General features: G+C 35.8%; 1 protein-coding gene across 4 annotated transcripts in view; it reads right to left on the bottom strand.

The window, feature by feature from the left end:
* LOC126752696 (cell adhesion molecule Dscam2-like) overlaps positions 1 to 26,554 on the bottom strand; it is a 147,910-nt gene that overhangs the window by 84,548 nt on the left and 36,808 nt on the right. For 3 of the 4 annotated variants that reach the window (XM_050463666.1, XM_050463667.1, XM_050463668.1), the window contains exon 3: positions 21,124 to 21,296. In XM_050463666.1, the coding sequence (XP_050319623.1) occupies positions 21,124 to 21,296 (173 nt within the window). The remainder of the gene's footprint in view (positions 1 to 21,123; positions 21,297 to 26,554) is intronic. The other variant, XM_050463669.1, reaches the window with a different exon arrangement.

The raw sequence follows: 26,554 nt of genomic DNA, 5'->3' as shown, positions 1-26,554 counted from the left end.
ATGACTCCTAAAACTTACGTGATCAAGATCAAGTTATAGCTCAGTCACAAATGGAAAAAAGTTCCTAGAAATGTAGTGATTATATTGGAAATATATTCGGTCTCTTGATACATATTTCACTTCAACCTTTATGAGCATGTATTCACATAACTTTTTGGGAGTGTTGCAATGTTGATTAGGTGGACATTTGTAATCGGAAATAACATTCGAAATTACAATATTAATGGTAAAAGAACTTCCCGAATGCAATGGATTACACCGGCCAACAAAAAAAAATATTTTTTTTGGGGTTTCTGTTCTCATGCTTGAATTCTGATTCTAGAAATTGAAAAACACTTAAATATTAGTCTTTAGCTCTTCTAGTTTGCTTTAGGCTGATCTACATCGATAAGTATATTTGGGGTTTAATACGAGAGAGCTCATATGAGCATAAAAGAAATAAAAAAATATTCACTTTTAGACAGTAATTTCTGGTTATTTTACATTTATATATTATTGTTTATCACACATCTTGAATAAAAATGACTCTTGTATCTAAAAAAAAGTTTTCTAATTATAATCTATAGTGAAATTGTAGAAGAAATATAAAAATCATCGAAAAATTGCTATAATTTCTATGAAAGCAAACTTTAACCGGAAAAAACAAATTTTTCCGTATTTTTGTCATAGGAGAAACTAAAATTTAACATGTAGATGTCAGACCCAAAAATCGTGTTGACCGGTGTTATTATACCTAAGCCTTAGCACTATTCCTACCAGAACCGATCAAATGACGGTTTTTTAAATTTCAATTGGGATTTCCTACATTCAACGTAAGTAAATCTTTAAACTTTTCGACATTTCCTTATTTTTTTATTGTTTATTTTCTGAGAAAAAATTGTAATTTGTCTTACCTGTCACGACCGTTTATTTGACAGGTAGTACGATTTATACATTTTTGTAATAGTTTCTCTTTAAGACTCAATGCTAAAAGTTTACAGTTGTTACAAGCGAATGATAATATAGTTGTGGCACGATTTTATCTGAAAAGTGCCTTCCAGGAAATGGTTTACTTCACTTTCAAGTGTTTACAGTTCTCGCTCGAATATCGGTTGACATTCGATACGGTCTAGGTCGGAAGAAATAAACTTATAACTGAAGGAAATGTATAGACATCTTTTCACGAATTCAATCAATATAGGCTTGTGACACGAATATATTGCATCGAAATGTGAAAGTTACAAAGAGTATACTTCGCAGTCTTTTATTATTATTTTGTAATATTTTATATAGTATTAGGTGTTAGAAGTGCCATTTTCAAAAAAGTGAACCAGATTAAAAATACGTCGCAGTCAGTTTCATATTTTATCTTTTATTAATCTTTTTTATCTATATTGATTAACATTTTCATATATTAGTTTTTATTTTCTCCGTTGAATATTTACCCCAAAATGTCAAAATGTTTGAGGAGTGAGAATGTATTATTAAAGAGAATAAATGATATTGATGCAGAATGTTCTGAAGATGATTAGGATATTCTGGATACGGAATTCGAAAAATTATGATCCACTTGAAACCGACTTGAACACTGATGAGAACGAAGAGAATATTTCGAACGTACGTAGACGATGAAACGGAAGGGAATTTTTAGTTACTTCCGATAGTGAAAATGACGTAAGCGAAAAGTAGGGTCCAAACCCGGAAGAGCACCTGGTTATAATAATTTTAGGGAAACAGGCCCGACTGGGTAAAGTAACCGTAATATTATGAAAGGTGAAGTTAAGATAGAATTTTCTGTGATAATTGGCGGCACAGCGGCAGAGGCATTTAGAGTGTTAGGATATAAATGGGAACTGTCTACTGCAAAGCTATAGGAATTTTTTGCAATTCTGTATGCACGCGACGACGAATATGACGTTAAAAATATAGATATAGCACTTCTATGGAATTAAAAGTGAAGCCCGCCTTTTTTCTCAAATACTATGAGTAAACCATATATTAATATTCACAAACAATTGTTTCCAACGAAAGCAAGGTGTAGATTCACTCAATACATGCCCAATATTTGGTTGGACAAATTTGGTATAAAAATTTGGTTATCGTACGTAGCAGATAAATAATATACGGCTTTCCATATTTGGGAAAAGATGAAAGTAGAGAACCCTCAGTTCCTCTTGTTTGTTGCTATGAAATTAGAAGAAACGTATGTAGGATATGGAAGAAATATAACCACGGACAACTTTTCTACAAACCTACCTTTAGCAACAAAACTTTTAGCAAAAAAAAAACTACGATTGTTGGGACACTTAGAGCAAATAGAAAAGAGCTACTACGACTGGCACTTTGTGCCAAACCAAGAAATAAAGTTCTAATTCTCAGTTCAATGCACAACTCCGTACAAGTTGAAGAAAATTACCCGAACACTGACACCGACCGTCCAAATGGCCAGAAATTATTCGGTAAAATCTAAATCTTGGAGATGGCCTTTGCAAGTATTTTTCAATATCTTGGATTTAGCCGGGATAAATGCATGAATGTTCTATAAAAGAAACTACGGGAGGAGAAATTACAAGACAGGAATTTCTATTCCAACCGCCAGAAGAACTTGCCATCGAATACGAACAAGAGCTCGGCAAAGAAAATCAACCAAGACCCATCGCAAGTATAAGACCAGGTTTTCGTGAACTAAAATTATGTAGATAATGCAGATGACTAAATGGGGTAATGTCTTTTATAATTTGTATATTGTATATATACAGCTAACAGTATTACCCACTGTTAAATAATGTTGGGTACTTGGTGTAAGTGGAAAAAAAAATTGCTGGAAATATACATATTCGGATCGAAGAATACAGAAGTTAACATTTATTTTAGGAGTCTGAAAAAACCCCATAATTATGGAAAATCTAATCCTTCACTTAGAAAACCAGCTCCGTAATTTACCGAAAAATATTATACTAAGTATCTCAAATAGTCCACTGAGACCTTCTGACAATCTAAATTCTTGTAATAAAAGGAATAAGTTTTCAAACGCCATGCGGTAATACTTATTTCTTAAAGACTATTCTGCTTAACATTAGGAGCCCTGTTAACCTTTTTTTGTACACACTCACATGTCAGTGCATATGGTGCAATGTGTAACTAACACTGATCTACAAAATGCAACTGCTTGAGTAAGTAAATATTACAATGCTAGCCGAAATTACTAATGTCTAACCCCTTTTTAGCCCTTTAAGAATGCCTGAAATGAACCTTCAACTCGGCGGCGGGTACAATGGTTTACAGTTAACAACCACTCTTGCAGCTCTGGTAAATGGTAATCCTCCTGCGGTTTGGTCACACAAAATACTAAATATCACATATGTAAGTGCTCTTATTACTTTTCCTTTATTATTTTTTTATTTTTCTTTTTTTTTTCTATGAAATGGTTCTTTTTCAGCAAAGATATGAACGTAATGCTAACTGTGGCAATTCTGCAACATGTTCTGAAAATTGTGCCAATGCCAAATGCCAAACTGTAAGATTATAAGTGTTTGCATTCTCATACTATAATCATGCTTATGTGTTTTTGGTGCGTATGTTGCTGGAACTAACATACACATCCAAGTGTAAGTAGGTAAAAGGTGCAAAACGAGTATAAGTTGTTGCACAGAGATGGTTAAACTAGAATACTTTTAGAAATCTAATCTTATAACTTAGTTTTGAATAGGATTATTATTAAACGATGCCCTTGAACAATTCCACCTTTCTGTGAGATACGAGCAGGAAAATCTTTCTCTGAATGACCATATCGTAAATTCTACACCAACTACCTTAGTGTTGGTCTTCTTGTATATGGTGGAAGATCTGTTGATGGAATGCCGTCTGCACAAGAAAGATATTAAACGAACTAAACTATTATTCATACTTGTGTATATTATTTAGCGACATTTAAAACTGAAATTCTACCACCTTAAGATGCTATGACTTGTGGATGGAAAATATAATATTGAGGGGGTATAGTCAAGCTTTTGAGTAAGCAGTTAAAGTCGTATGGTTATATTTAATTTCTACTCTTGCGTCCTCGCCGAGCACCCCGGGAGTGTGAGCACCACTTGTGTGGAGCGTGGGGTCACGGCTGAAAGGGAAGAAGCTTCAGTGTTCAATAATTATAGCGACTGTTTACCAAAGATGCGGCTGCACACAATGTTTAACTTGTAGCGTAATGGATTTTATTAATTTTTGCTTGTAAATTTTTTAATAACAAATATAACAGTTTTCATCCACATTTAATTAAAACTAGTAAAAAAAATATTCCATTTTATTCTATTAATTTATGCCGAATTTTTCGTTTAATTCCCTTCATTAAATTCTGCACACCTTTTTTTGTAACGGCATGATTTGCGTCCTTAAGCCAGTTTTTTTAAAATTCGTTAACGATTTCGGCAACTCGATGGTCCTTTTTCAAGTTCCGTTTGACAATTGCCCAATACTTCTCTATAGGACGAAATTCTGAAGCGTTTGGGGGTTCTCCTCTTTTTTAACAAAATTGACAGTGTTATTCTTCAACAAAGCCAAGGAGGAATGGGCGTAGTGCACTGTGGCTAAATCGTGCCAAAATAATGTTGACACGATATCTTTCTTACAAAGTGACATATGGTGATGGTTTAGACACTCTTTATTATAATTATCGACTGATATAGTACCTTTTGTGAAAAATGGAGTGGTCTTAAGACCGCAAGAGCAAATAGCCTGTCAGATGAGTATTTTCTCGCCACATTTTTCTATCCCAATTGGTGAAACTGGCTGGTCGACACTACCATATTTTGGTTTCGTATAGAATTGCGGACCCGGTAATGTTCTTGAGTCCATTTTTACGTATGTTTCATCGTCCATTATAACACACTCAACACACTCAACACAACCATTTAGCAAACGTTCGTACAACTTGCGTAGCATTGTTTTACCTATTTTTATTTGTCGTTGACCTTTTTTGGGAATCTTTTGTTTTTTTATAAGTTTTAAATTATTTCTTTGCTTCACTCTTTAAATCATAGTAGCACTGGCTTTAGCATTTTTCGCCTAATCGCGTACTTATGTATGTATATTGATTTGTTTTGGTTCATTAAGACCAACAATTTTGAATCAAGATTTGGATCTCAAGGGGTTTTTTCGCCCACTTTTTGATAAATCTTTAAAAGAACAAGTTTCATTGAACTTAATTATAATATTTTTCACACCATTTACACTGACTTTAAATCGTTTTGCTGGCTTTCTGTATGAAAGGCTTTTTTCGATGCAGTAGTTGTGCACAATTTGCCTACGCACGTGCTCTTTGATTCGAGGCATCGTGCAAATGGTATTACAAATTACGGAGAAAGAGAATAAAGAGACAGCGGCTGCGTTGGCTAGGTTTTGTCATCCGTATGGATGAAAACACTCCTGTTGTGAAAGTTTTATATTCAGTACACGCCGGTGGAAGCAGAGAAAGAGGAAGAGCTCCACTCCATTAAAGAGATCAGGTAAATAAGTTCCTAACTGCGCGTGGTATCCCGAATTGGCCAAATAACAAAAAGAAGAAACGACTGACGCGATGTTGTTAACTCAGTTTTTGAGACATCGGTTCTAACGTCCTTTTTGCCAGCGGTACCGCTTATTTGACCCACTACAACCTATAGCATAAATTGAAAGCCTTGAGGAAATATTTTTAAGACATCTGAGCTATCGGGTTATAGTTCTTCAAAGAACTTACAATCTTATATGAAGTCTTGTTGAAGTTTGGATCAACAATTTCATTTGATGAAACTGACCAAAACCCTTATTTTGGTCATTCTGAAGTTTCTCCGTTTTCCTTGTTTTTGACATCTTCAACTTTGTTACTTTCCATCCAAGACATATGTACTGCATTCTCTTATAATTTTGACTATATGCAGCTTTAGAAAACTCTGCGATAATGCAGCAGCATCAATTTTGACGGTGGTCAGTTGCTGTATTCGGACTATAGTCAGAAATAGCAAACAAGCACCGCAACAACGCCAGTTTTCCCATAAAAGGCAACGTCCGCCCTACGCTAACACAACAACTCCAGCGTAATTGAAAGTGTGCATATATATACAGTGAGTATATATACGTATATGTACATGTGAAGATATATAAGCACAAACAGCGCAGAACCTAATTGCATCCTTGCACGTTTCGAGGCGGCCAACCGAACGACCAAACGAGGCAAACTCACATTTCTCGTTGATAATTTCAAATTTTGGCTCGACAATTGCAGCAGTGCAGCAATATAAACCGCACGATATACACATAGAAACAACCAAAATTTGCAAAAAAGCTAACAAGAACGGGAAACCGTAATTCAAAGTGAACGAAAAGCAGTGAAAAGGACGCACCGACAACGCCTAATATCGGGTGATTTTTTAAGAGCTTGATAACTTTTTTTAAAAAAAACGCATAAAATTTGCAAAATCTCATCGGTTCTTTATTTGAAACGTGAGATTGGTTCATGACATTTACTTTTTGAAGATAATTTCATTTAAATGTTGACCGCGGCTGCGTCTTAGGTGGTCCATTCGGAAAGTCCAATTTTGGGCAACTTTTTCGAGCATTTCGGCCGGAATACCCGAATTTCTTCGGAAATGTTGTCTTCCAAAGCTGGAATAGTTGCTGGCTTATTTCTGTAGACTTTAGACTTGACGTAGCCCCACAAAAAATAGTCTAAAGGCGTTACATCGCATGATCTTGGTGGCCAACTTACGTGTCCATTTCTTGAGATGAATTGTTCTCCGAAGTTTTCCCTCAAAATGGCCATAGAATCGCGAGCTGTGTGGCATGTAGCACCATCTTGTTGAAACCACATGTCAACCAAGTTCAGTTCTTCCATTTTTGGCAACAAAAAGTTTGTTAGCATCGAACGATAGCGATCGCCATTCACCGTAACGTTGCGTCCAACAGCATCTTTGAAAAAATACGGTCCAATGATTCCACCAGCGTACAAACCACACCAAACAGTGCATTTTTCGGGATGCATGGGCAGTTCTTGAACGGCTTCTGGTTGCTCTTCACCCCAAATGCGGCAATTTTGCTTATTTACGTAGCCATTCAACCAGAAATGAACCTCATCGCTGAACAAAATTTGTCGATAAAAAAGCGGATTTTCTGCCAACTTTTCTAGGACCCATTCACTGAAAATTTCTTGATTGGACTTTCCGAATGGACCACCTAAGACGCAGCCGCGGTCAACATTTAAATGAAATTATGTTCAAAAAGTAAATGTCATGAACCAATCTAACATTTCAAATAAAGAACCGATGAGATTTTGCAAATTTTATGCGTTTTTTTTTTTTAAAAAGTTATCAAGCTCTTAAAAAATCACCCGATATATGTACGCCTCCTGTCAACTCCCGCACACTTGACCACCATCACCGCTGTTGTCATCACATTCGTCGGGTCTGTTTTCAGCATACAAGCGGGTAAGCGAGCAAAAAGCTTTACTTAATAACTCTAATAATGCAGTATATACGAGCAGAATTCGATAATTTCAAAGGTTCATATAGCACAACTACCGCAAGAGAACTTTAGCACCGACTCAGACTAATCGGACTCCGTGTTTGTTTTAACCGAATTTACAATATATCGCGGCTGGATTTTGGAAAGATAGATGAAAGAAAATGTTTTATTTTCGCGGCAAATCTGCGCCGAAGATTATGGCGAAGATTGTCTATCCCGTAGCAGAGTGCACAAGTGGTGCCAACGTTTTCAAAGTGGTCGTGAGGACATAAATGACGATCAACTTGTGGGCCAATCAAAATCCGTGAATTCATCCAAAATCAGCCGAAATCATGATTGAAGTTCATGGAAATGGAATTGAGCATCTCCAAAACATCGATCTATCGCATTTTGACCGAACATTTGGGCTTACGAAAGACGTGTGCACTGTTTGTTCCGCACAAATTGATTGACGACCAAAAATTGCTCAGAATCTAACGTTCGATTCATTGTGATCGATTATTTGACCCAAAATCACATTTTAACATGAGTGTAATCAACATTCGGAAAGATACTGCAACTGGAGTCGGTGTTATGCGTAATTCAAAAAAACACGGAGAGAAGTATAGTTGCCAAACAACAACAACAGCAAAGTGTATTACAGCAAACAATAGTATGTCAGTGTGTGTATAAATTGTATGAGAAATTTCGAAGCTGTCAGCTTTGCAATTTTCATTTTCACTCATCGACTGATTGAAGTGTTGTATGAAAGTTTCCCAGCGTGTGTTTGTGTGGGTTGTTAGGCTTCACTTTGACGCAACTCGCCTTTCTCCGGGCATAATTTTTCGGTTTTTCCTACCTACACTGGCTCAATTTTCGGTTTGACATTTACCATATCAGCCCATAGCGTTTCCTCTGCAAGTTTCTAGGCATACAAATTGCATGTTGCGTATACGCAGTGGCACCCAGACATTGAAATCTACCTACGTATGTATATGTGTGTGTATAAATGGGTGGAAATGTATGTGAATGTATTTTTTCTAAATGAAAGCGTTAGTATGTGAAAGGTCCAGAAATATTAGTAAAATTTGTGTAATTTATAAGTTTCTGATTACCGTTTATAAATGTGTATAGAGTTGTTTATTTTATTGCTCGTGATGTATGCTGCGGAAGGATGCAGTCATGTGTAGAAGTTCACACAAGTGAGGAAAGTATTCAGGCTGCCATTTACATGGGAGTGCCCAGAAACGATTCTCTCACATAACGCTCAAGCAGCTCACGACTTTCGGTCTTTGACCAAGTATCTTCTGGGCAGCCAAAATTGGGAAGGACTTCTCCGAGCAATTCTATACCAAACGAGGTTTCAGACAACGCAACTCCCTTTCGTGCGACCTGCCCAATCTACTGCTGCAGAAAATAATTCGAGCTGCAGAACATAATCGAGCAGGTACAATTTTTTTCAAAGGGTGCACAGCTGTTAGAGTATACCGATGGTATTAATATCATTAGCCTTAATAACCGTGGCGTTAGTTCTGCTTTCTCCAGAAGAGGTGAAGGAGCGAAGTTAAAACTTCTAACGTAGTTATTAAAATTAACGTTATTACAAATAAGAAACAAAAAATTTTCTCCGAGCTTAAAAGTTTCCATCAAAACCGCCAGCCCTTCCAATATAAGACTATTTTTTCGCAAAAACTGTTGTAGGTCCACGTTTTCATTCGATTTAACCGTTTAACAAACAATAATTCCACAGATAGTTTGAGTAAGTGTATATATTATATTATATACGAGTATATGAATGTTTGTACATTCGTGACCACACAAACCTTACCACTAAGCTTACGTAATTTTTTTTCTGACTGTTTCGTTCGATCGGGATTTTCTTCAATTTTGTTTTTTTGTGTGTTTAGTAAGCATAAGTAGACTTAATTATGTTATCTAATTATAATTTTTCATAATTTCAGTTTATTAGATTTAATGAGTAAAACACAAATTAGCTTTTCTGTGTTTATACAAAAACGGCCGATTTTTTTGTTTTTAAGGTGATACACCTTCTAAACTTCGTGTTTCAATTAGAAAAAATAAAATAAAAATTAATTTCAAATATAGTGTAAATGTAATTGAATTAAACAAATTAAATTGAAATGAAATTAAAAAAAAATATATATATAATTTTTCATCGCATGTCAGTCTCTTACATTTCGAGCTCATTTTGAAAAAGCTCGCAAACTTTCAAATGATTTTGTATATAGCTGAATGTGTTTTGTTTTTAATTTTTAATATTTATACCCTGAACGGGATATATTAAGTTTGTCACGAAGTTTGTAACACCTAAAAGGAAGCGTCGGAGACCCTAAAAAGTATATATGTATGTATATAAATGATCAGTATGTTGAGCTGAGTCGATTTACCCGTCCGTCTGTCTTTCTCATTTGTCGGAACTGCCGATATCGGACCACTATAACATATAGCTGCCATACAAACTGAACTATCGGAATCAAGTTCTTGTATGGAAAACTTTTGCGTTTGACAAGATATAAATTTGGTACAGATTATTTTCTAAGGCAACAATGTAATCTCTGTAGAAATTGTTCAGATCGGCTTACTATAGCATATAGCTGCCATATAAACTGAACACATAGTTACTAAAAGAAATGCACCTGCGAAGGGTATATTAGCTTCGATGCAGCCGAAGTTAACGTTTTTTCTTGTTTTGATTAATGTCATTAACTTGCTTCTAAATAAAAAAAAATTTTATATCGCAAAAAGTACCGCTATAAAATGTAGTCAAATATGCACAATACTTGAAAATTTTGAGTTATAAAGTTTGCGAGGCCACGAGTGTATATACATATACATATACATATACATATGTTCAGCTCGTGAAAAGCTTCTTGATTGAATGCATGTCGCAGTCAAAGATAAAGGTCGCCTTTGAATAAACCCGCATCTACTCAGTTTGCCTTTCTAACATTAAAGCGCACAATGAAACCCTTATTAAGATTATAAATGCGCAGTGTCAAAGTTGCTAAATTCTTTTTAATTACGCACACGCAAATATGGCGAAAGTTTTAAACACTGGTCGAGGAAAACAAAAACAACCAAATTATACTAATAAACCAGCAATATATACATGACTATATACGTATATTAGGGTAGTATTATTCTTCGTAGAAGTTCAGCTAATACTACTCTTATTGGTTATTTATGGTAAGTACATTCACAAGTAGCGCAAGCTAGATTTGAGTGCTTTGTATTTATGAACAACACTGACCTCCATAAACCCCTAAATTTCTATATTTCTGTTTCATTCAAAAAACATGTAGGGAAGGGCTAAGTTCGGATGTAGCCAAACGTTTCATACTCTTATTACTTTCCAGGATTAATACCTGTGAAAACCCTTTATATCAAACATGAAAAATTACACTGATCAACAAAAAATTTTTTTTTCTGTGTAACAAGAAAAATTTTGGCTGATTCTGTTAGGAATAAGGTAAAGTAGAGTAGAATTAGTAGTCTAAAATTTAAGATACGAATAGTTTTAATGTAATATGATTTTTTTTTACTTTTATTAAATTACAAATTATTTGAACAAAAATTAAATAATTAATAATGTTATAATATTAAAATAAATACTTTATTATGATTTTCTCCTGTATTTCGCGTCAGGAACGTCCCTCTGTAATCCCCAGCAATAATCAGCCAGCAAAGTTGGACTCCATTTTCCCTGGTATCGTTGGTCTTGGTGGAATCGTTCCCCGTGTTCATCACTAAAGGCACCCAAGTTTGGTGGAAGAAAGTCTAAATGTGAATGTAAAAAATGTATTTTTAAGGACATATTGCAGCCTAATGCTTTATGATTCTCTAGACATTCCTCAACTATAGTTTTATAGTCATTTAGTCGGTGATTTCCAAGAAAATTTTCAGTGATTTTTATAAGTGACTCCCAAGCTGGTTTTTCCAGATCATTGAGCTGGTTTTTAAATACATATATCATCTTTTATCACTTGCCTGATTTGAGGACCTACAAACACGCCCTCTTTAATCTTGGCGTCACTGATTTTAGGGAATTTTTCTTTTAGATATTGAAATGCAGCGCCATTTTTATTCATTGCTTTTACAAAGTTTTTCATCAGACCAAGACAAAAAGCTTTTGTGTCACATGAGGAGTTAATTTCGATGCCGAAAAAAAGTAATTTTTGTGTTTGGTTGCAATAAATTCCATCCTTTTAATCGAGATCCTAAAAGTTCTCCTTGTTGTCTAGACAAGTGTAAATCACGAACTAAATCATTAAGATCTTCTTGAGATAGTAGGTGTGGCGTTTCTTCCTGGAGACAGATAGATGAAGTAGCAATTTGAAAATCAGCATCAGTACTTATATTATTATCTGTTTCCTCTGATTCAGTTGAAAGATCAAAGTGCTGAGGTGGTTTTGATGTAGGTAGTTCTTCACGGTGAGAAATTGGTTTTTTAGCAGATGACACATCAGGATACTTAATTTGTTTTTTAGTTTTAATTGTAATGCCTTTTGTATTAGTCAGACAAAAAAAACAATTAGTTGAATGGTCTGTCGGATCCATCCAAATCATCGGAATTCCGAAAGGCATAGATCGAGATCTTTTTTCCCAACTCGTAAGAAGTCCTACACGTAACACAACAGATGTGTGGAACCCACACTTTATCTTGCTGTCCAACAGGAAAACCGAAATAACTTTCATACAATTTTTTATTAAAAGTGTTAAATTTCTTCGTTGAGATACAAAAGTTATTTCACCACAAATGTAACAGAATCACTCCACTCAGCAAACACAAAATACACCCACTTTTCTGAAAAATAAAGCACTGAATTAGAAAATAATAAGGAAAAGACGATTAACATTAAACTTTACTGATAAGTACCGGAACACGGAAACTAGTCGTAATCAAATCAATATACGTAAGATTTGGTAGAGACGTTAGATAGATGTTTCGAAAGTACTGCTTATTTTTTTTGTTACAAAATTTTGTTGATCAGTGTTATCACTCTGGTTTCATCTATTTAAAGCAAGATGATACACGGTTTTTAGAAAGGTATTATTTAATTTATGATTTTAATATTAACATCTAATATATATTCATTATTTTTTGTTAGATATTTAGGAAAAATTTATAACTCGATTTTGATAATATGATATAATATCTTGACGGCACTATTTGTGCGAAATTTTATTCTAATATTTTCATTGATTTCGGAATAAGGTGTAATTGTCATCCGATTTCACTCATTTTTAAAACATCTTGTGGGAATATTTAGGTAACAACACACATTAATATTTGGTTGAAATTGGTCGAGTAATTCCTGAGATTTTGGATTTCATCTAAATATGGGCGTTTTCATGGCCACTAACTAGCAACTCCAATAAAAGCCCTCTTTACCACCATAATTAATGTATTCTTTCAGATGAATTTGACAATTGGGGTCCGCCAAATGTATGATGCCAGAAAGCACTACCCTAATCCCTTTCATATGTACTGAAGATGTGTAGATATGTATGCAATGTTGCTACTTTATTGAATATTTTTGCAAGCGTTAATGAGAATAATAAAAAAGAGCAAAATTGAACTTATTTAAAAAAGGAAGGGAAAAAGTTTCATACTTAAAAAGGACGCTAAAAACATTAAGCGGTTTGAGGTTGGACGGTAGCTTTCATAGTTGTTGTTTTTACAAGGTTCGCACCATGCAGTTAATGGTAATATGTTTCTTGGCATTAGGCAGCCTCAAATAAGTATTAAACCAAACAATTAAATATTCCAAGTACACCAACGAAACCGTAACAAATAAAGCAAAATATATGGCAGCGAGAGAAGGAAGGAGAGCGAGGAGTTCGGGTAGAATACGTAAAATAGTCAATAATCAAGAAAAACGAAGTAGCGAGGGCGTTGGAATGTGTTCATTTGCTATTTCCAAAAGGTCGACGAGAGTATTACTATAGACGTTTAACCGGTTTGGGGTGTTCTTTTCCGCTCAGCCTTAACACAGTTTTGCAAAAGTTATTATAATTGCCTTATTGTTGCTCATAATTCTGCGTTTCTTATATATATTGGTAGTCGAAAAAATCTTTTCGTTTTTTGGTCAATAGATGTCGTTGCAGTCGTATATCTCCAGTGCTACCAATCACATTGTGTCATACCATATAGTGTGGGAAAGTGAGATTTTAAGCTTCGTTTCACCAAAAATTAAATTCACGGAAGTTGAAAGAAAGCTACAGTTGTTCAAAAACGAGTGAAAATAATGAAGAAATTCGCTATATTTTGAAATTTTTGTATACAAAAGGGAAGAATAGGATAGGTTATATCTACTTCACGCAAGCCACCAATGAAATTTGTGAAGTTTACTGAGGCACAACATTGGTTCCCTCGCTTTCGTTCTGGAAATTTCGATTTACACTGATGAAAGTTTTATACTTCTGGAATAATGTCTCTAGCGGAAAAATGGAAAAGGGTCGACCAAAATGGTACATATTTGTTTATTTATTTATTACTAGAGGACCCGTCCACGCTTCACTGTGGCTGATACATAGATAACACTGGCCTACACTCATTTTGCCTACGATTTTATACCTGATTTTGGATGTATTTTGTGACTTGATACGAGAAAACAAGTCACATTTTCCATATCAGCTCTTGTTCATAAGAAAGAAGAAAAAAACATCTAGTAGCGGGAATGTGGTTCATCCTACCTACTATACCGACTACTGATGCGCACAGAGCTGCACCAAACCAAAAATTTTTTTGTAGGCCTACTACTATCTATATGATTTCTACTACCATCTATATGATTTCTCTTAGTTGGATTATAACTATTAGTTAATAAGATATAGCATTTTTGTGATGCAACTTGTGTTAGTTTACAAAAAAATGGATAATAAAGCATTTCGTGTGTGAATAAAGCATTGCGTTTTGGGGGAAAATACTATTGAATTTTGGCTCAGGGAAATTCACAGTTGAAAAGATATTTGCTAAGCTAGAAACAGACGAATTAAGCACCGAGGACAATGATGCTCTAAAGATGCGAAAGCTCTGTTCAAAGTGGGTGCCTCGCAAGTTCATAATCCAATAAAAACAACAAATAACTGATTCTTAGAAGTGTTTGAGTGCTCTCTAATCGTATTAAAACCGAATTTTTGCGTCGGTGTGAGTTTTTTTTTATTGTTTTATTATTGTGTTTTTTGTTTTTTTTTTTTTTTTGAAGAAATGCAATATTCAAATTTTGAAAAAAACGCTTATTATTTGAAATATAATTTTTGTATTTATGAGTTGTATTAAATTTTGACATAAAGAGATAAAATGTGTCCTATGTCCTTACCCTGGTTCTAAGCTACCTCTCTACCAATTTTCAGCCAAATCAGTTCATCCGTTCTTGAATTATAAATGGTGCAATTAACACAACTTTCTTTTATATATGTATATAAGTAGATTATAAATATAAAAGAAAAATAGTTGAAGTTGTATACGAAAAGACTTTCGACTAAATGTAGGTAGTATATTGTCTCAACCCACGCCTACACCAAGTGCAGCAGCCACCGAATGGAGTGCCTTCATTTCTTTACTTTCAACATTTTTAAGCTCTTATAATTTTGTACAACAAATCTTAAGAATATATGTAAACACATACATATATAATTAGGCCAGTGCATATCTAATTTAAAATTACTGTGCTAGGCCATATTTGAATATTCTTTAAACTTCAAAGGAGCCTCTCAAACAGCTTCAAAGCTTCGCTTACAAACGTTCACGCATATCTACTTCTTCAAAGTATTCGTAGCTTTCAAATTATTTCGCACAGCACCACCTTAGATGAACTCCTTGGCGAATTTCATTCAATAAAGTTGCGGGAAACCCATTCATGATAGTCGTAAAGTTTTATATTCACTTCATTTCCACATTTCTCAGCGTTTGGCATGCAAAGCTTTACATAGAAACATAATTGACGCACACATACATATATGTAAATAAATGAGAATGTTGTCTTGGCTCTGTGAAAGTATTTTTATAGCACAAACATACTACATTTGGGTTAAACATTTGACCTGAAATCTTCGTGCTAAGGAAAGCAAACAATTTTTTTATTTACACTAGTGTTCAATAAAATACACTAGGATGTGTAATGTTAATTTTAACCTAACTTAAACTCTTATGTTATTTTTTGCAATTTTAAAATTGAAGTCATAAATTCCGATCAATTCGATACATGACTAAATATCTACGTAGACTTGCGGACGAAGAGAGCATAGATCTACTTGTGGGTTTGTAGAAAATACAGCCGATTCGGACTTAATTAGCACTAGATGCGCCATTTTGAAATTTTGAAACACTATTGTAAGTCCTATAAATATTGCTATCTTGTTTCATGGTAGTGTTTAAGCCATTTAGTACCCTACATGGAACCATTCATCTCCGTTGTGCTTTTTGTAGATATTTTTCAAGGCTGGGTATCCGATGGATTCCAAGAGTTCTATGTCGGGCTTGTAATAGAGTTGGACATTTACAGAGGAAGAGCAATAAGTCCGTAATTCTTGTCTTATCTCGTTTTGGTAATATTAGGTTCGCCATTGATCATTCTAGGAGTAGTAATAATACAAGGCTTGGTATTATCTCTTCTTAGACTTGCCTGGAGGGGTTTCTGATATGGCCAATTTGTCCGCTTTTTCATTGTGGAACATGTTCCTGTCACTGGTGACGCTAATTATTGACAAGTGGCCATTGAGCTTAAAGACTTCCACATTTGTTTCCTACCTTGGAATAAGTCTTTTTCGACGACAAGGCTAGCAATGCCACCTGGCTATCTGAATTTCACAGGTATTTTCTATGAATGGTACTTCCGCTTGAAAGATGCTAGCTGAGTTTGGTAGACGAAAGGAAAAAGAATTATGAAGACTCCGTTCCTAATTCGCAGTCCAATATGAACCCGTCGGTATAGACGGAGGTAGTATGCCTACTAAACTTATCCTCAATTCAGCAGTTCAGTTTTATACATATATAATTATATAGTCGATCCCTTTCAAGTTTTTCTCGACTTATATGTACGCCGTGGGTCTTGAATAAGATTTCTCTACTCATAACCTAACGAGTAAGAATAGTACTGTCAAAAATTAGTTTCCGGTTGTTAGTTACAAGTTATAATGATTGTGCGCCCGCCAGGGGAAGTAGAGGAAGAAGTAGACCTCCACTCCGTTATAAGGACTAGATGGAAAAGGATCTGGCTTGGATTCTCCAATTGGCGCCACCTTGCGAAAAGAAGAAACGACTGGCGCGATGTTGTTAACTTGACTACAACCGCGTAAGCGTTTTCTACGCCGCTAAAGAAAGATTATGCACAAAAAAACTTAGATATAAACAAAATTTTATCAACCAATGAATAGCCAGGTTCTGATAGCCATAATTATAATAAGGTCAGCAGAGAGCCTTGAGCGCGGAATCTACTTCTGACGTTTCCTTTTCAGTGAATATAACTCTACGTGCGACATGTGGGCTGGGAAAAGTGGATGAAGAAGATAAGTTAACATTTTAAGCTTCTATGGACTTGAAAATATCTTAAAGCTATTTATCTTCAAGAAGAGTAGACGCGGAACCTCTCTAAGAGGATGAGGCAAATAACTCGAGAATACTAAAATGTTTCGATACCCAATCTCTTAGGATACAGTGCACTTGTAATGCATTGAATCGATACATTTCTGCGAATCGTTGAGAAAACCAAGTGAACGATTGATATTTCTCATTTCTAATAGCAACTTATGGCAGTACTTACCTGCTTTGATCACAACGCCACGAGAAACAATTTTACCCACAGCATTGCTGCCCACACAATGATACACGGACCAATGAACATCTTGACGGAACTCTTCCGCTTCGAACGGGGGGAAATTAAGTGAACCGTTAGCGAGCATATGACAGACCCGCAAGACAGAGGTAAATGGTTTAGCAGAGAGTAGTAGAAGAAATGTAAAAATATTGAAACAGTGATTTTTTGTAATGGAAATTGGAAATAATGCAAAGCTTTTAATCCTAAAATTGAGAAGTGGGCGTGGACTTCAGAGACACCAACAGCAATTTTTGAACTTCATATGTAAAAACTTACGACAAATAACGGCTATTGGCCGTACCATAAGTACAGATGTTCAGAAATCCATGACAGGCATTAATGATAAGTGCATCAAAGGAGCGAGATGAGTCCCAGTAAGAGAACAAAGGCACTCATATAATATACGCACAGACACACCCATTTATAGGTGTTAGTTTCAAGGACTCCTGCATAGCCGACAACACCCAAGCGCAATGCCATTGTTGCACTCACTATTGAAAAAAAAAAACCCGCAATAGTGGAGCATCCTATAGTTGTTGTTGTGCGGAATAAAATGCAAAGCTGCTATGTACATTGTCTGACTGCCCGTTAATCTTCCTGACCAACAACACCATTTTTCGCAGTATTTGTCTTCTCTGCCGACCGCGCCAGCCTGTCTCACTGTTATATGTATTTAACGACACTCGCTCGATTCCACCCGCCAATCAACAGTCCGTACCTTCGGTGCCATATCGAAATAACTCAGGCGAGCCGCCTATGGCGGAAGTTTGGTTCAAGTGGTTATTGATTGAATTTGTTCGAAACTGACTCTGGCCGCGCGCCTCAACTCCTAGCGGTTCTTTCAGGTCGACCGTAAGTGATTGTTGCTTTATTGTCATTCTGTGATACTGCATTTTATTCGAATTTTTATGTTGGTTGCAGTTGTTTCGCTTTTTGTAAGTGCACAGTAAATACCGTGCATTGTTCGGGCTGCGGCTCATGTATCCGGTTCAGTGTTAGTGCTTGCGCCAGCAAGAGACTTTGTTTGAAGTTTTTAAATTTCGTTATAATTTTTTTGCCTTAAAGGGTACACAGACTTTAAGTTAACAACAAACTTTTTGAAAGCGAAATGCTTTCCTTCCACTGTTACGCACACAAACTTACTTATTTCTATATCAGTACTTTTTATAAATTCAATTGAAGAATACCGATTTTGTATGCAAAACATTTTAAAGTTGCTTCGATAAATAAAACAGTAGTTACTATTGTTGTAGATTGAATATGTTTCTTAAGATTGCTTGAGATCGCTAGAATTTTTACAAGTGACCGGAGTCATAGAAAAATATATATATATACAAGGTGCGTTCCAAATTAAACTGGCCTTTAAAAATAAACAGAACAAATGGTTTTTTTTCGGCAAAACCAATTTTTTTTTATTCAAACTTCACCACGCCTTCTTCCAATATAACGCTATTTTGAATTCCATCTGATGCCTTTTCTGTATAATACGAGTATATACATAATCGAACCAATGATGATAGCGGAATAAAACTATTACAAAAATACGGTATTTGAAAATATTTAAATGACGTATAATGAAATCTCGATTATCACTTTATCATGCGAGAGTATAAAATGATATCGGTGACACCCGAACTTAGCCCTTTCCTTACTTGTTATTTGATGATTTCGGCTGATTTTTGATGAATTCACGCACAGTTTTGATGGAATTTCCGGTGATCACGAATTTTGATTGGCCCACATGTTGATCGTCATTTATGTCCTCACTTCCACTTTGAAAACGTTGAAACCACTCGGACAACTCTGCTACGGGATAGGCAATCATCGCCATAAACTTGTTACATCAACTGAAACGTTTCGGTAAAAGTTTTACCAATTTTAAAATAAAATTTAATGTTGGCTCTTTGTTCGGAACTCATTTTCGCACCGATAACACAAACATGCTGACACTTAAAACGCAATAACTTCACTTCCAATCAATAAATTGTCATGAAATTCTCACTGGACAATCGATAAGGATAACATATAGGCATATAGATTGCGCAACCAAGGGACGCTAGATTCAAAAAGTCCTCTTTACTTTGGAAAGCACCTCGTATAACTAAGGTTAGTAAAGTTTCGAAGGCTGTAGTTTGTGAAGCCCTAAAAAGTGCTATATGGCCAATAAACAATTTTCTCAGGTTTTTAACTTCTATTCTAATTAGCTCATTGGGATATCAGAGTGTGAGTTTCCAAGCGGTTATGTCCATGATCACGAAAACGTTATATAATCAACAAGGAAGTGTAGAGATGTTTTTACCTCGCTGCGTAGAGCTTGTGCAGATTGTGTCATGTAAGGCCCTATAGAATGGATGTCGCTAGGATAATGACAACCTGGAACCCCACAACTAGTGAGATCGATCTTGGGCAAAAGAATCTTGCAACTGCACCTAAACCGATGGTAGCCCAGAGCTGAGCAAGTTTCCGCGAAATCCAGCTATCCAGGAGGTTTATTTGTGTGAACAGCGTGGACGCTTCCGGACGTCCAATTAGTTACGATATCCTTCCTTTGACCATGAGAGCTACATCGTCTGCATAGGCAAAAAATCGTCAAGCACGATCCTTAAATTGTTTCAACACGACCAAGATCCATTGAAGAGAACGTAAAATAACTGAAACTTCTATTGCTGCAGACTAAGCGCTTTGCGAATAGTACATTTCTGGAAGTTCGCCTAATTAATCACAGAACCTCGCAGTTTAGTAAAAGCCGTGTAATAGAAAAGAAAGTAACAAGAAGTTTCCACTTCGCCTTCCTAGAATCGACAAAATATTTTGCCCTGCCGCGTGAGAACCTATTGGACAGTGACCACTCTGAACACCTTTCTCTTCACATCGCCTTTGCTAAGAGCAAGTCTGAGCCAGAAGTATGTCTCAGTCGCACATGCTCTAGTTGTGGATCATCACTTGGACCGAGCTCATTGGAGGTCCATAGGTTCAATCGGATGAAATTAAGGTAAGGCTTCTCTGCGTAGAAAGCCCATCGCATGCCAGTCGAATATGCAAGAAACTTGCTGCTAGCGAGTTAATTTTTACCAGAATTAAAAATGAGTCAAAAGAATATATTTTGAGCTGCACCGAAATGTGTACTCTTTATTTATACTCTTAAGACTAACTTATTACATCGTTCTTACTTCTATTTATACTAACTAGTATGTTTACTTATTACTAGTTGATAGTTTGTTTAGATACAGATTATATTATTTGTTTAGGTTTGTTTACATATATATTGTTTGCTTAGATACATTTGCTTTGTTTTAAGATAAGGATGTTGTGGTATTCAAACTCAATGTTGTTTTGATACTTGTTTGTTAAGAGTGTTTGTTGTAGTGATAGTGCATTTCATTTGTTCCAACTCAAGGTTGTTTCTGCATTCTGTTTACGGAAACTAGAGGTTGTTTTGATGTTTGTTACTATTATTAGGAATACATTCCTTGACTAGCGCACAGTCAGCGAGCGAGTTGGCTTCTGGAGCGAATGCACACCTCTCTGAAGAATTGCTGCACTTCGGAGAAATACATCGTCTACGACATTGAAGGCAGCCGATTCCGCTTGAAAGACGCCACAGTAGTTTGGTAGTTAATGGGGAGCTCCCAACAGAAGACTTAACATCCTACCCTCCCTTTTAACTTCGATCAGACCTCTTGCAACTTTGGATGAAGCATATAAAGAAAACTGTTCGCTCGAAAATATAGAACAAATAAAGGTAAGAGAGTTAAAAAATAAAGAAAGTTTTGCATAAACGTTCTGCACGCCTAACTGTAACCGATATATAAGTTTTAGAAAGAATAATTTTTACCTTTGATATCGAGGTGATGGGATTATTGTCTTTGTGCAGCCATTCGAAATTCGGCGGAGGATTGCCATGTGCTATGCAATCGGCAATGCTGCCGGCATTGTTGGTGAATTCGATGCGCGATGGCGGCTCATGCGAGAAATTAGGTTTTTGAATGTCAAAGTAGTTGGAAGCATCTGAAAGAGCAACACAAAAAGTAAAGAAAGCGAAGAAGAAATAAATAAATATGAAGCACCAGGTCAAGCATTAAAAGATTTTATTTGTGTGCCAGAGAAATTAAGTTTAAATGCGATGATTGCTGATGCTAACAGTAGATAACGGAAGAAGCACTTCAAGCCAGACAGGTGCAGCAATGCTTAGAAACCAGACTGCAATCATGCCCAAGCCACCTATGTAGATATTATCTTTAGTTTTTTTTCTTTCACACATATTTTTTGTATTTACACATTTTTTTACCCCCCTTCGCTTCTTATAACTGTTTGCTTAAAACCCTTTTATATCCTTTGGTTAACTGTCGCTTGGGTTTCAAGTATTAGCAGCAGGGCCGCTCACAATGTCTCAGGCAGTTTGTCTTGGCTCTTTGGAAAATTTATCTTACCAGCAGAACACTTTCGCCGAGTTCTTTATAATCCTAACTGATACAAAGTGTGTTCCAAAGTAAACAGGACTTAAAAAAAAAACAGAACAAATGGGTTTTTCAGCAAAACCAATTTAATTTTATTCAAAATAGTCTCCTACCGCTTCAATACAACTTTTTGCAAGGCCCGAAAGCATGTCGAACGAGTGTTTTAGCTCGTTGGTCGGTATGGCCACCAGTATGCCGGTGCAAGCCTTTTGAATGAGCTATACGTCTGCATAACGCTTTGCTTTCACGAAGAAGTCGCACGATGCCATATCAGGTGAATACGGGAGTGGTTAATGGTTAAAATGTGATTTTGGTCAGATAATGATGTTCTTCGAATGTTGAATTCTGAGCAATTTTTGGTCGACAGTCAATTTGGAAAAAACCGTGCACACACACACCTTTCGTAAGCCCAAACGTTCGGTCAAAATGCGATAAATCGATGTTGTGGAATAGTTCAAATCCAATTCCATTTGATGATTTCCGCTGATTTTTGATGAATTCACTCACAGTTTCGATGGAATTTCCGGTGATCACGGATTTTGATTGGCCCACATGTTGATCGTCATTTATGTCCTCACGTCCACTTTGAAAACGTTGAAACCACTCGAGCAACTCTGCTACGGGATAGGCAATCATCGCCATAAACTTGTTCCATCAATTGAAACGTTTCGGTAAAAGTTTTACCAATTTTAAAGCCAAAATTTAATGTTGGCTCTTTGTTCGGAGCTTGTTTTCGCACCGATAACACAAACATACTGACACTTAAAACGCAATAACTTCACTTCCAATCAATGAAATGTCATGAAATTCTCACTGGACAATCGATAAAGATAGCAGATTCTAACGCACTAGTCGACATATAGATGGCGCTAGATTCAAAAAGTCCTGTTTACTTTGGAAAGCACCTTGTAAGTAGACGCTGCCGTAGCCGCTTTTGTTCTAGAAATACCTTTTAGAAAGCCCGAGCAAAGTTGCTGGAATTGGCAAGGGTTTGTCTTTTCTCCACAGCGTCGTTTCTTTGCTTACTTGTTTGTTGGATTGGAAAAATGCCCGGATGAGTGTTTGTTTGTGGGAATGGAGTGAGACTGACAGGGGTTGGTGGCAACAAATTGATAAAGGGTGCCTTTTTTAGACATGTGTTTTTTTCATGTAGAAATAAAATACGTATAATTTTATGTTATGGTCGAGAACTAGCTATATTATAAGAATATACATATATTTGCCATTACATTTTAAAAATAAATAGAATGTTCCATAGAATGGATGGGCACTGCTCTAATTGATGCGCGCGAATGGATGCATTCGGGTTTCCTTTGATACTTTGCTCCACAGCAACAATAGCGCCTTCGGTGCTAGAGACCACTAGAATAAACGTGGTGCGAAACCGATTCATAGTAGCTTGGAATAGCGATTCTGCTGGGCAATTATGTCGACTTAAAATGTTCACACTTGCGAAACATTCTTCCGAAATAAGTCTGTTCATTTTTAAATGGCAAGAGAAAAATGAGCCGTCAAAAAGACCACGTACGAAAAAGGTATCAAATAATTGAAAACCACACGTCTAAAAAACACCCATTATAAAGATTCTTCGCACACATTTGTTGGAGACACATGCTATGTAATAAACCGCAATGGGTTCAAGTGCATCTTTTACAAATCTTTCTTGCAATTCCCGTGCAAGTTGCAGGTCTAGTCACAGACACATTCATGTAATTGCACCCTTAAATTTGAAACTCCAACATCGTTTAAACTAATGGCTTAAAAGTCGCACGATCAAACAGGAAATTTCAGGTAACAAACTTAATAAAGCCTCCATGTTCTGCAACAGTTCTACTTGCAACACATGCAGGATGTTTCATAGAAACCATATAAAGTATCGTAAATATGTGTTGCACAGAAATACTGAATAAGGTGGTGCAAAGCTTGAGCGAATTCCAGCATTAGATTCTATTACTGCATTTATAATCAGCTAATCTCGACATGAAGGGAATGGCTAAGAAACATTGTATGTTCGTCTATTTCAATGCAAATCGCGATTGTCGACTTCGGACTAAATTATTTTCTTTTTACGTTAATCCAAATGTTTATCTTAAACCGAAGTAGACTCAAATTCCTGCCAGGAATTTATTCTGAAGATTCCAATTGACTGATTGCGTAAACGATCATATAGGACTGACCATCATTGTTCGTTGCTTAACCGAATATGACTGGCAATCATTCTAGCCCATGACCTGAGTAAAGAATGACAATTAATAAAGTGGCTTGGTTTTTATTCTTCTTCTTTTAATTTTTTATCAAAGAGATTCTAGCAAGTTCTATAATTGTGGATTCGAAGTATCTTTTCGAAGTAAAATTTCAATCAATACAACACAACAGTTTGAAAAAAGCTTTTATTAAAGACGCCTTACTTTAAAATATCCGACTAAATACATCTTCCCATTAAAAAAGTTAAGTAATTTTGTCCGCTCAGAGTGCTAACGTGAAAGATAACGCTCTTCAGAATTCAAGAGCAAAATATTTACGGAACATTGTATATTACCTAAAAAAAATCTTAAGTCTAAGTTTACTTTGGGCAATATATGGCCATTTGGGGCCGAATCTCAAAATTTTTTGTAACATATTTAATTTGTTAAGCTTCTCTGTATTCTATCGTGAACCATTTTTAAATAATAACAAGTAAGGAAGGGCTAAGTTCGGGTGTCACCGAACATTTTATACTCTCGCATGGTAAAGTGATAATCGAGATATCATAATACCTCATTTACATATTTTTCAAATACCGTATTTTTGTAAAGTTTTATTCCGCTATCATCATTGGTTCCTACTGTTTATACTCGTATTATACAGAGAAGGTATCAGATGGAATTCAAAATAGCTTTATATTGGAAGAAGGCGTGGTTGCGAACCGATTTCACCCATATTTCGTACATGTCATCAGGGTGTTAAGAAAATATTATATACCGAATTTCATTGAAATCGGTCTAGTAGCTCCTGAGATATGGTTCTTGGTCCATAAGTGGGCGGCGCCATATTTTCAATTTAAAAAAAAGCCTCGGTGCAGCTTCCTTCTGCCATTTCTTTCGTAAAATTTAGTGTTTCTGACGTTTTTGTTAGTCCGTTAACGCACTTTTAGTGATTTTCAACATAACCTTTGTATGGGAGGTGGGCGTGGTTATTATCCGATTTCTTCCATTTTTTAACTGTATATGGAAATGCCTGAAGGAAACGACTCTGTAGAGTTTGGTTGACATAGCTATAGCAGTTTCTGAGATATGTACAAAAAACTTAGTAGGGGGCGGGGCCACGCCCACTTTTCCAAAAAATGGCGTCCAAATATGTCCCTCCCTAATGCGATCCCTTGTGCCAAATTTCACTTTAATATCTTTATTTATGGCTTAGTTATGACACTTTATAGGTTTTCGGTTTCCGCCATTTTGTGGGCGTGGCAGTGAGCCGATTTTGCCCATCTTCGAACTTAACCTTCTTATGGAGCCAAGGAATACGTGTACCAAGTTTCATCATGATATCTCAATTTTTACTCAAGTTACAGCTTGCACCGACGGACGGTATATATGCATCACTTTGGTATATATAACCCTATATCTGACTCTTTTAGTTTTAGGACTTACAAACAACCGTTATGTGAACAAAACTATAATACTCTCGTTAGCAACATTGTTGCGAGAGTATAATAATTCAGTAAAAATCAGAACATTTATTCTGGATTTTGACGAACCATTATGTTAACAGTTAATCGGTGTGAAATTCACATACATACATATATACTGAGCTTCCTTCCATGACTACTATAAATCCTTTGACATGCCGCTCTTTAAAAGATATACTCAACGAAGTAGCTTCGATGCTTTGGGTCTTATAATAGCGGAGCCACGACATGAAAAATTATATTAATACTGATTTTAGCCGCTGGAATGAATATGACTATTTTTGATGACAATTTCTTTTTCGGTTGTGGTGTTCATTTCATTAATATAGTAAAGAATGTAATGTTGTCATGAAGATATACTATATAAATATAGTCTTTACGAAATTGATTTTTCATACAGTTCACGAAAAACATTTCCGATCAAAGAAACTGATTTTTCTTAAGTGCTTATGAGCAGTATTTACTATTTAATCTATACATTGTATGAAATTTTATTCAGATATATAACTTATTGCTACAATTTTATTGATCGTCATATCTAAATAATATATGATGTAAACCGAACTAAATCAGTCATATTTCCCTTTAAACGAAAGTATATGTAGTTTCGGACCGATCCACACCGATATTGATACCGTTGTAAAACGTTTTATATATCACACTTTCAATTTCTTGAATATTCCACCACAAATTTTATATAGTACGTTCAGGAAGATTGAGAAGCTAGGAATCGGTTGACGTTACACATATACAGTCATTCATCGTAGCAATTTCCTATGGTTTTAAAATTTGACAGTTCAGAAAAATAACGCTATACAGCCGTCAAAATGCTTCTTAGCCTTACTCATGAGTTTATATTAATAACATTTGTTTGAAACATATCAATAACATGATTTTACCCTAACTAATATGTTAAATGAGCATAACAACAAACGCCAAACGGAAACTTACAACTCTCTCTCTCCCTTTCTCTGCATGCAAGCAAAAGTCGGAAAAAAAGTTAAATCACAAGTGTGAAGTCTGAAGTCTGATGCTGATGAAGACGATGTTGCTGATGGTGTCACTCAGGCAGAAAAGGCCATCAAGGCAAGAAAATATAGCGTGAGTGGTGAGTGTGACAGTGCTGACGGTAATGGCAAAGT

Source organism: Bactrocera neohumeralis, chromosome 3 (genome assembly GCF_024586455.1).
Source record: "Bactrocera neohumeralis isolate Rockhampton chromosome 3, APGP_CSIRO_Bneo_wtdbg2-racon-allhic-juicebox.fasta_v2, whole genome shotgun sequence".
Taxonomy (NCBI): Eukaryota; Metazoa; Arthropoda; class Insecta; order Diptera; family Tephritidae; genus Bactrocera; species Bactrocera neohumeralis.
The sequence above is the reverse complement of the archived record's forward strand: the minus strand, read 5'-3'. Positions and strand labels throughout refer to the sequence as shown.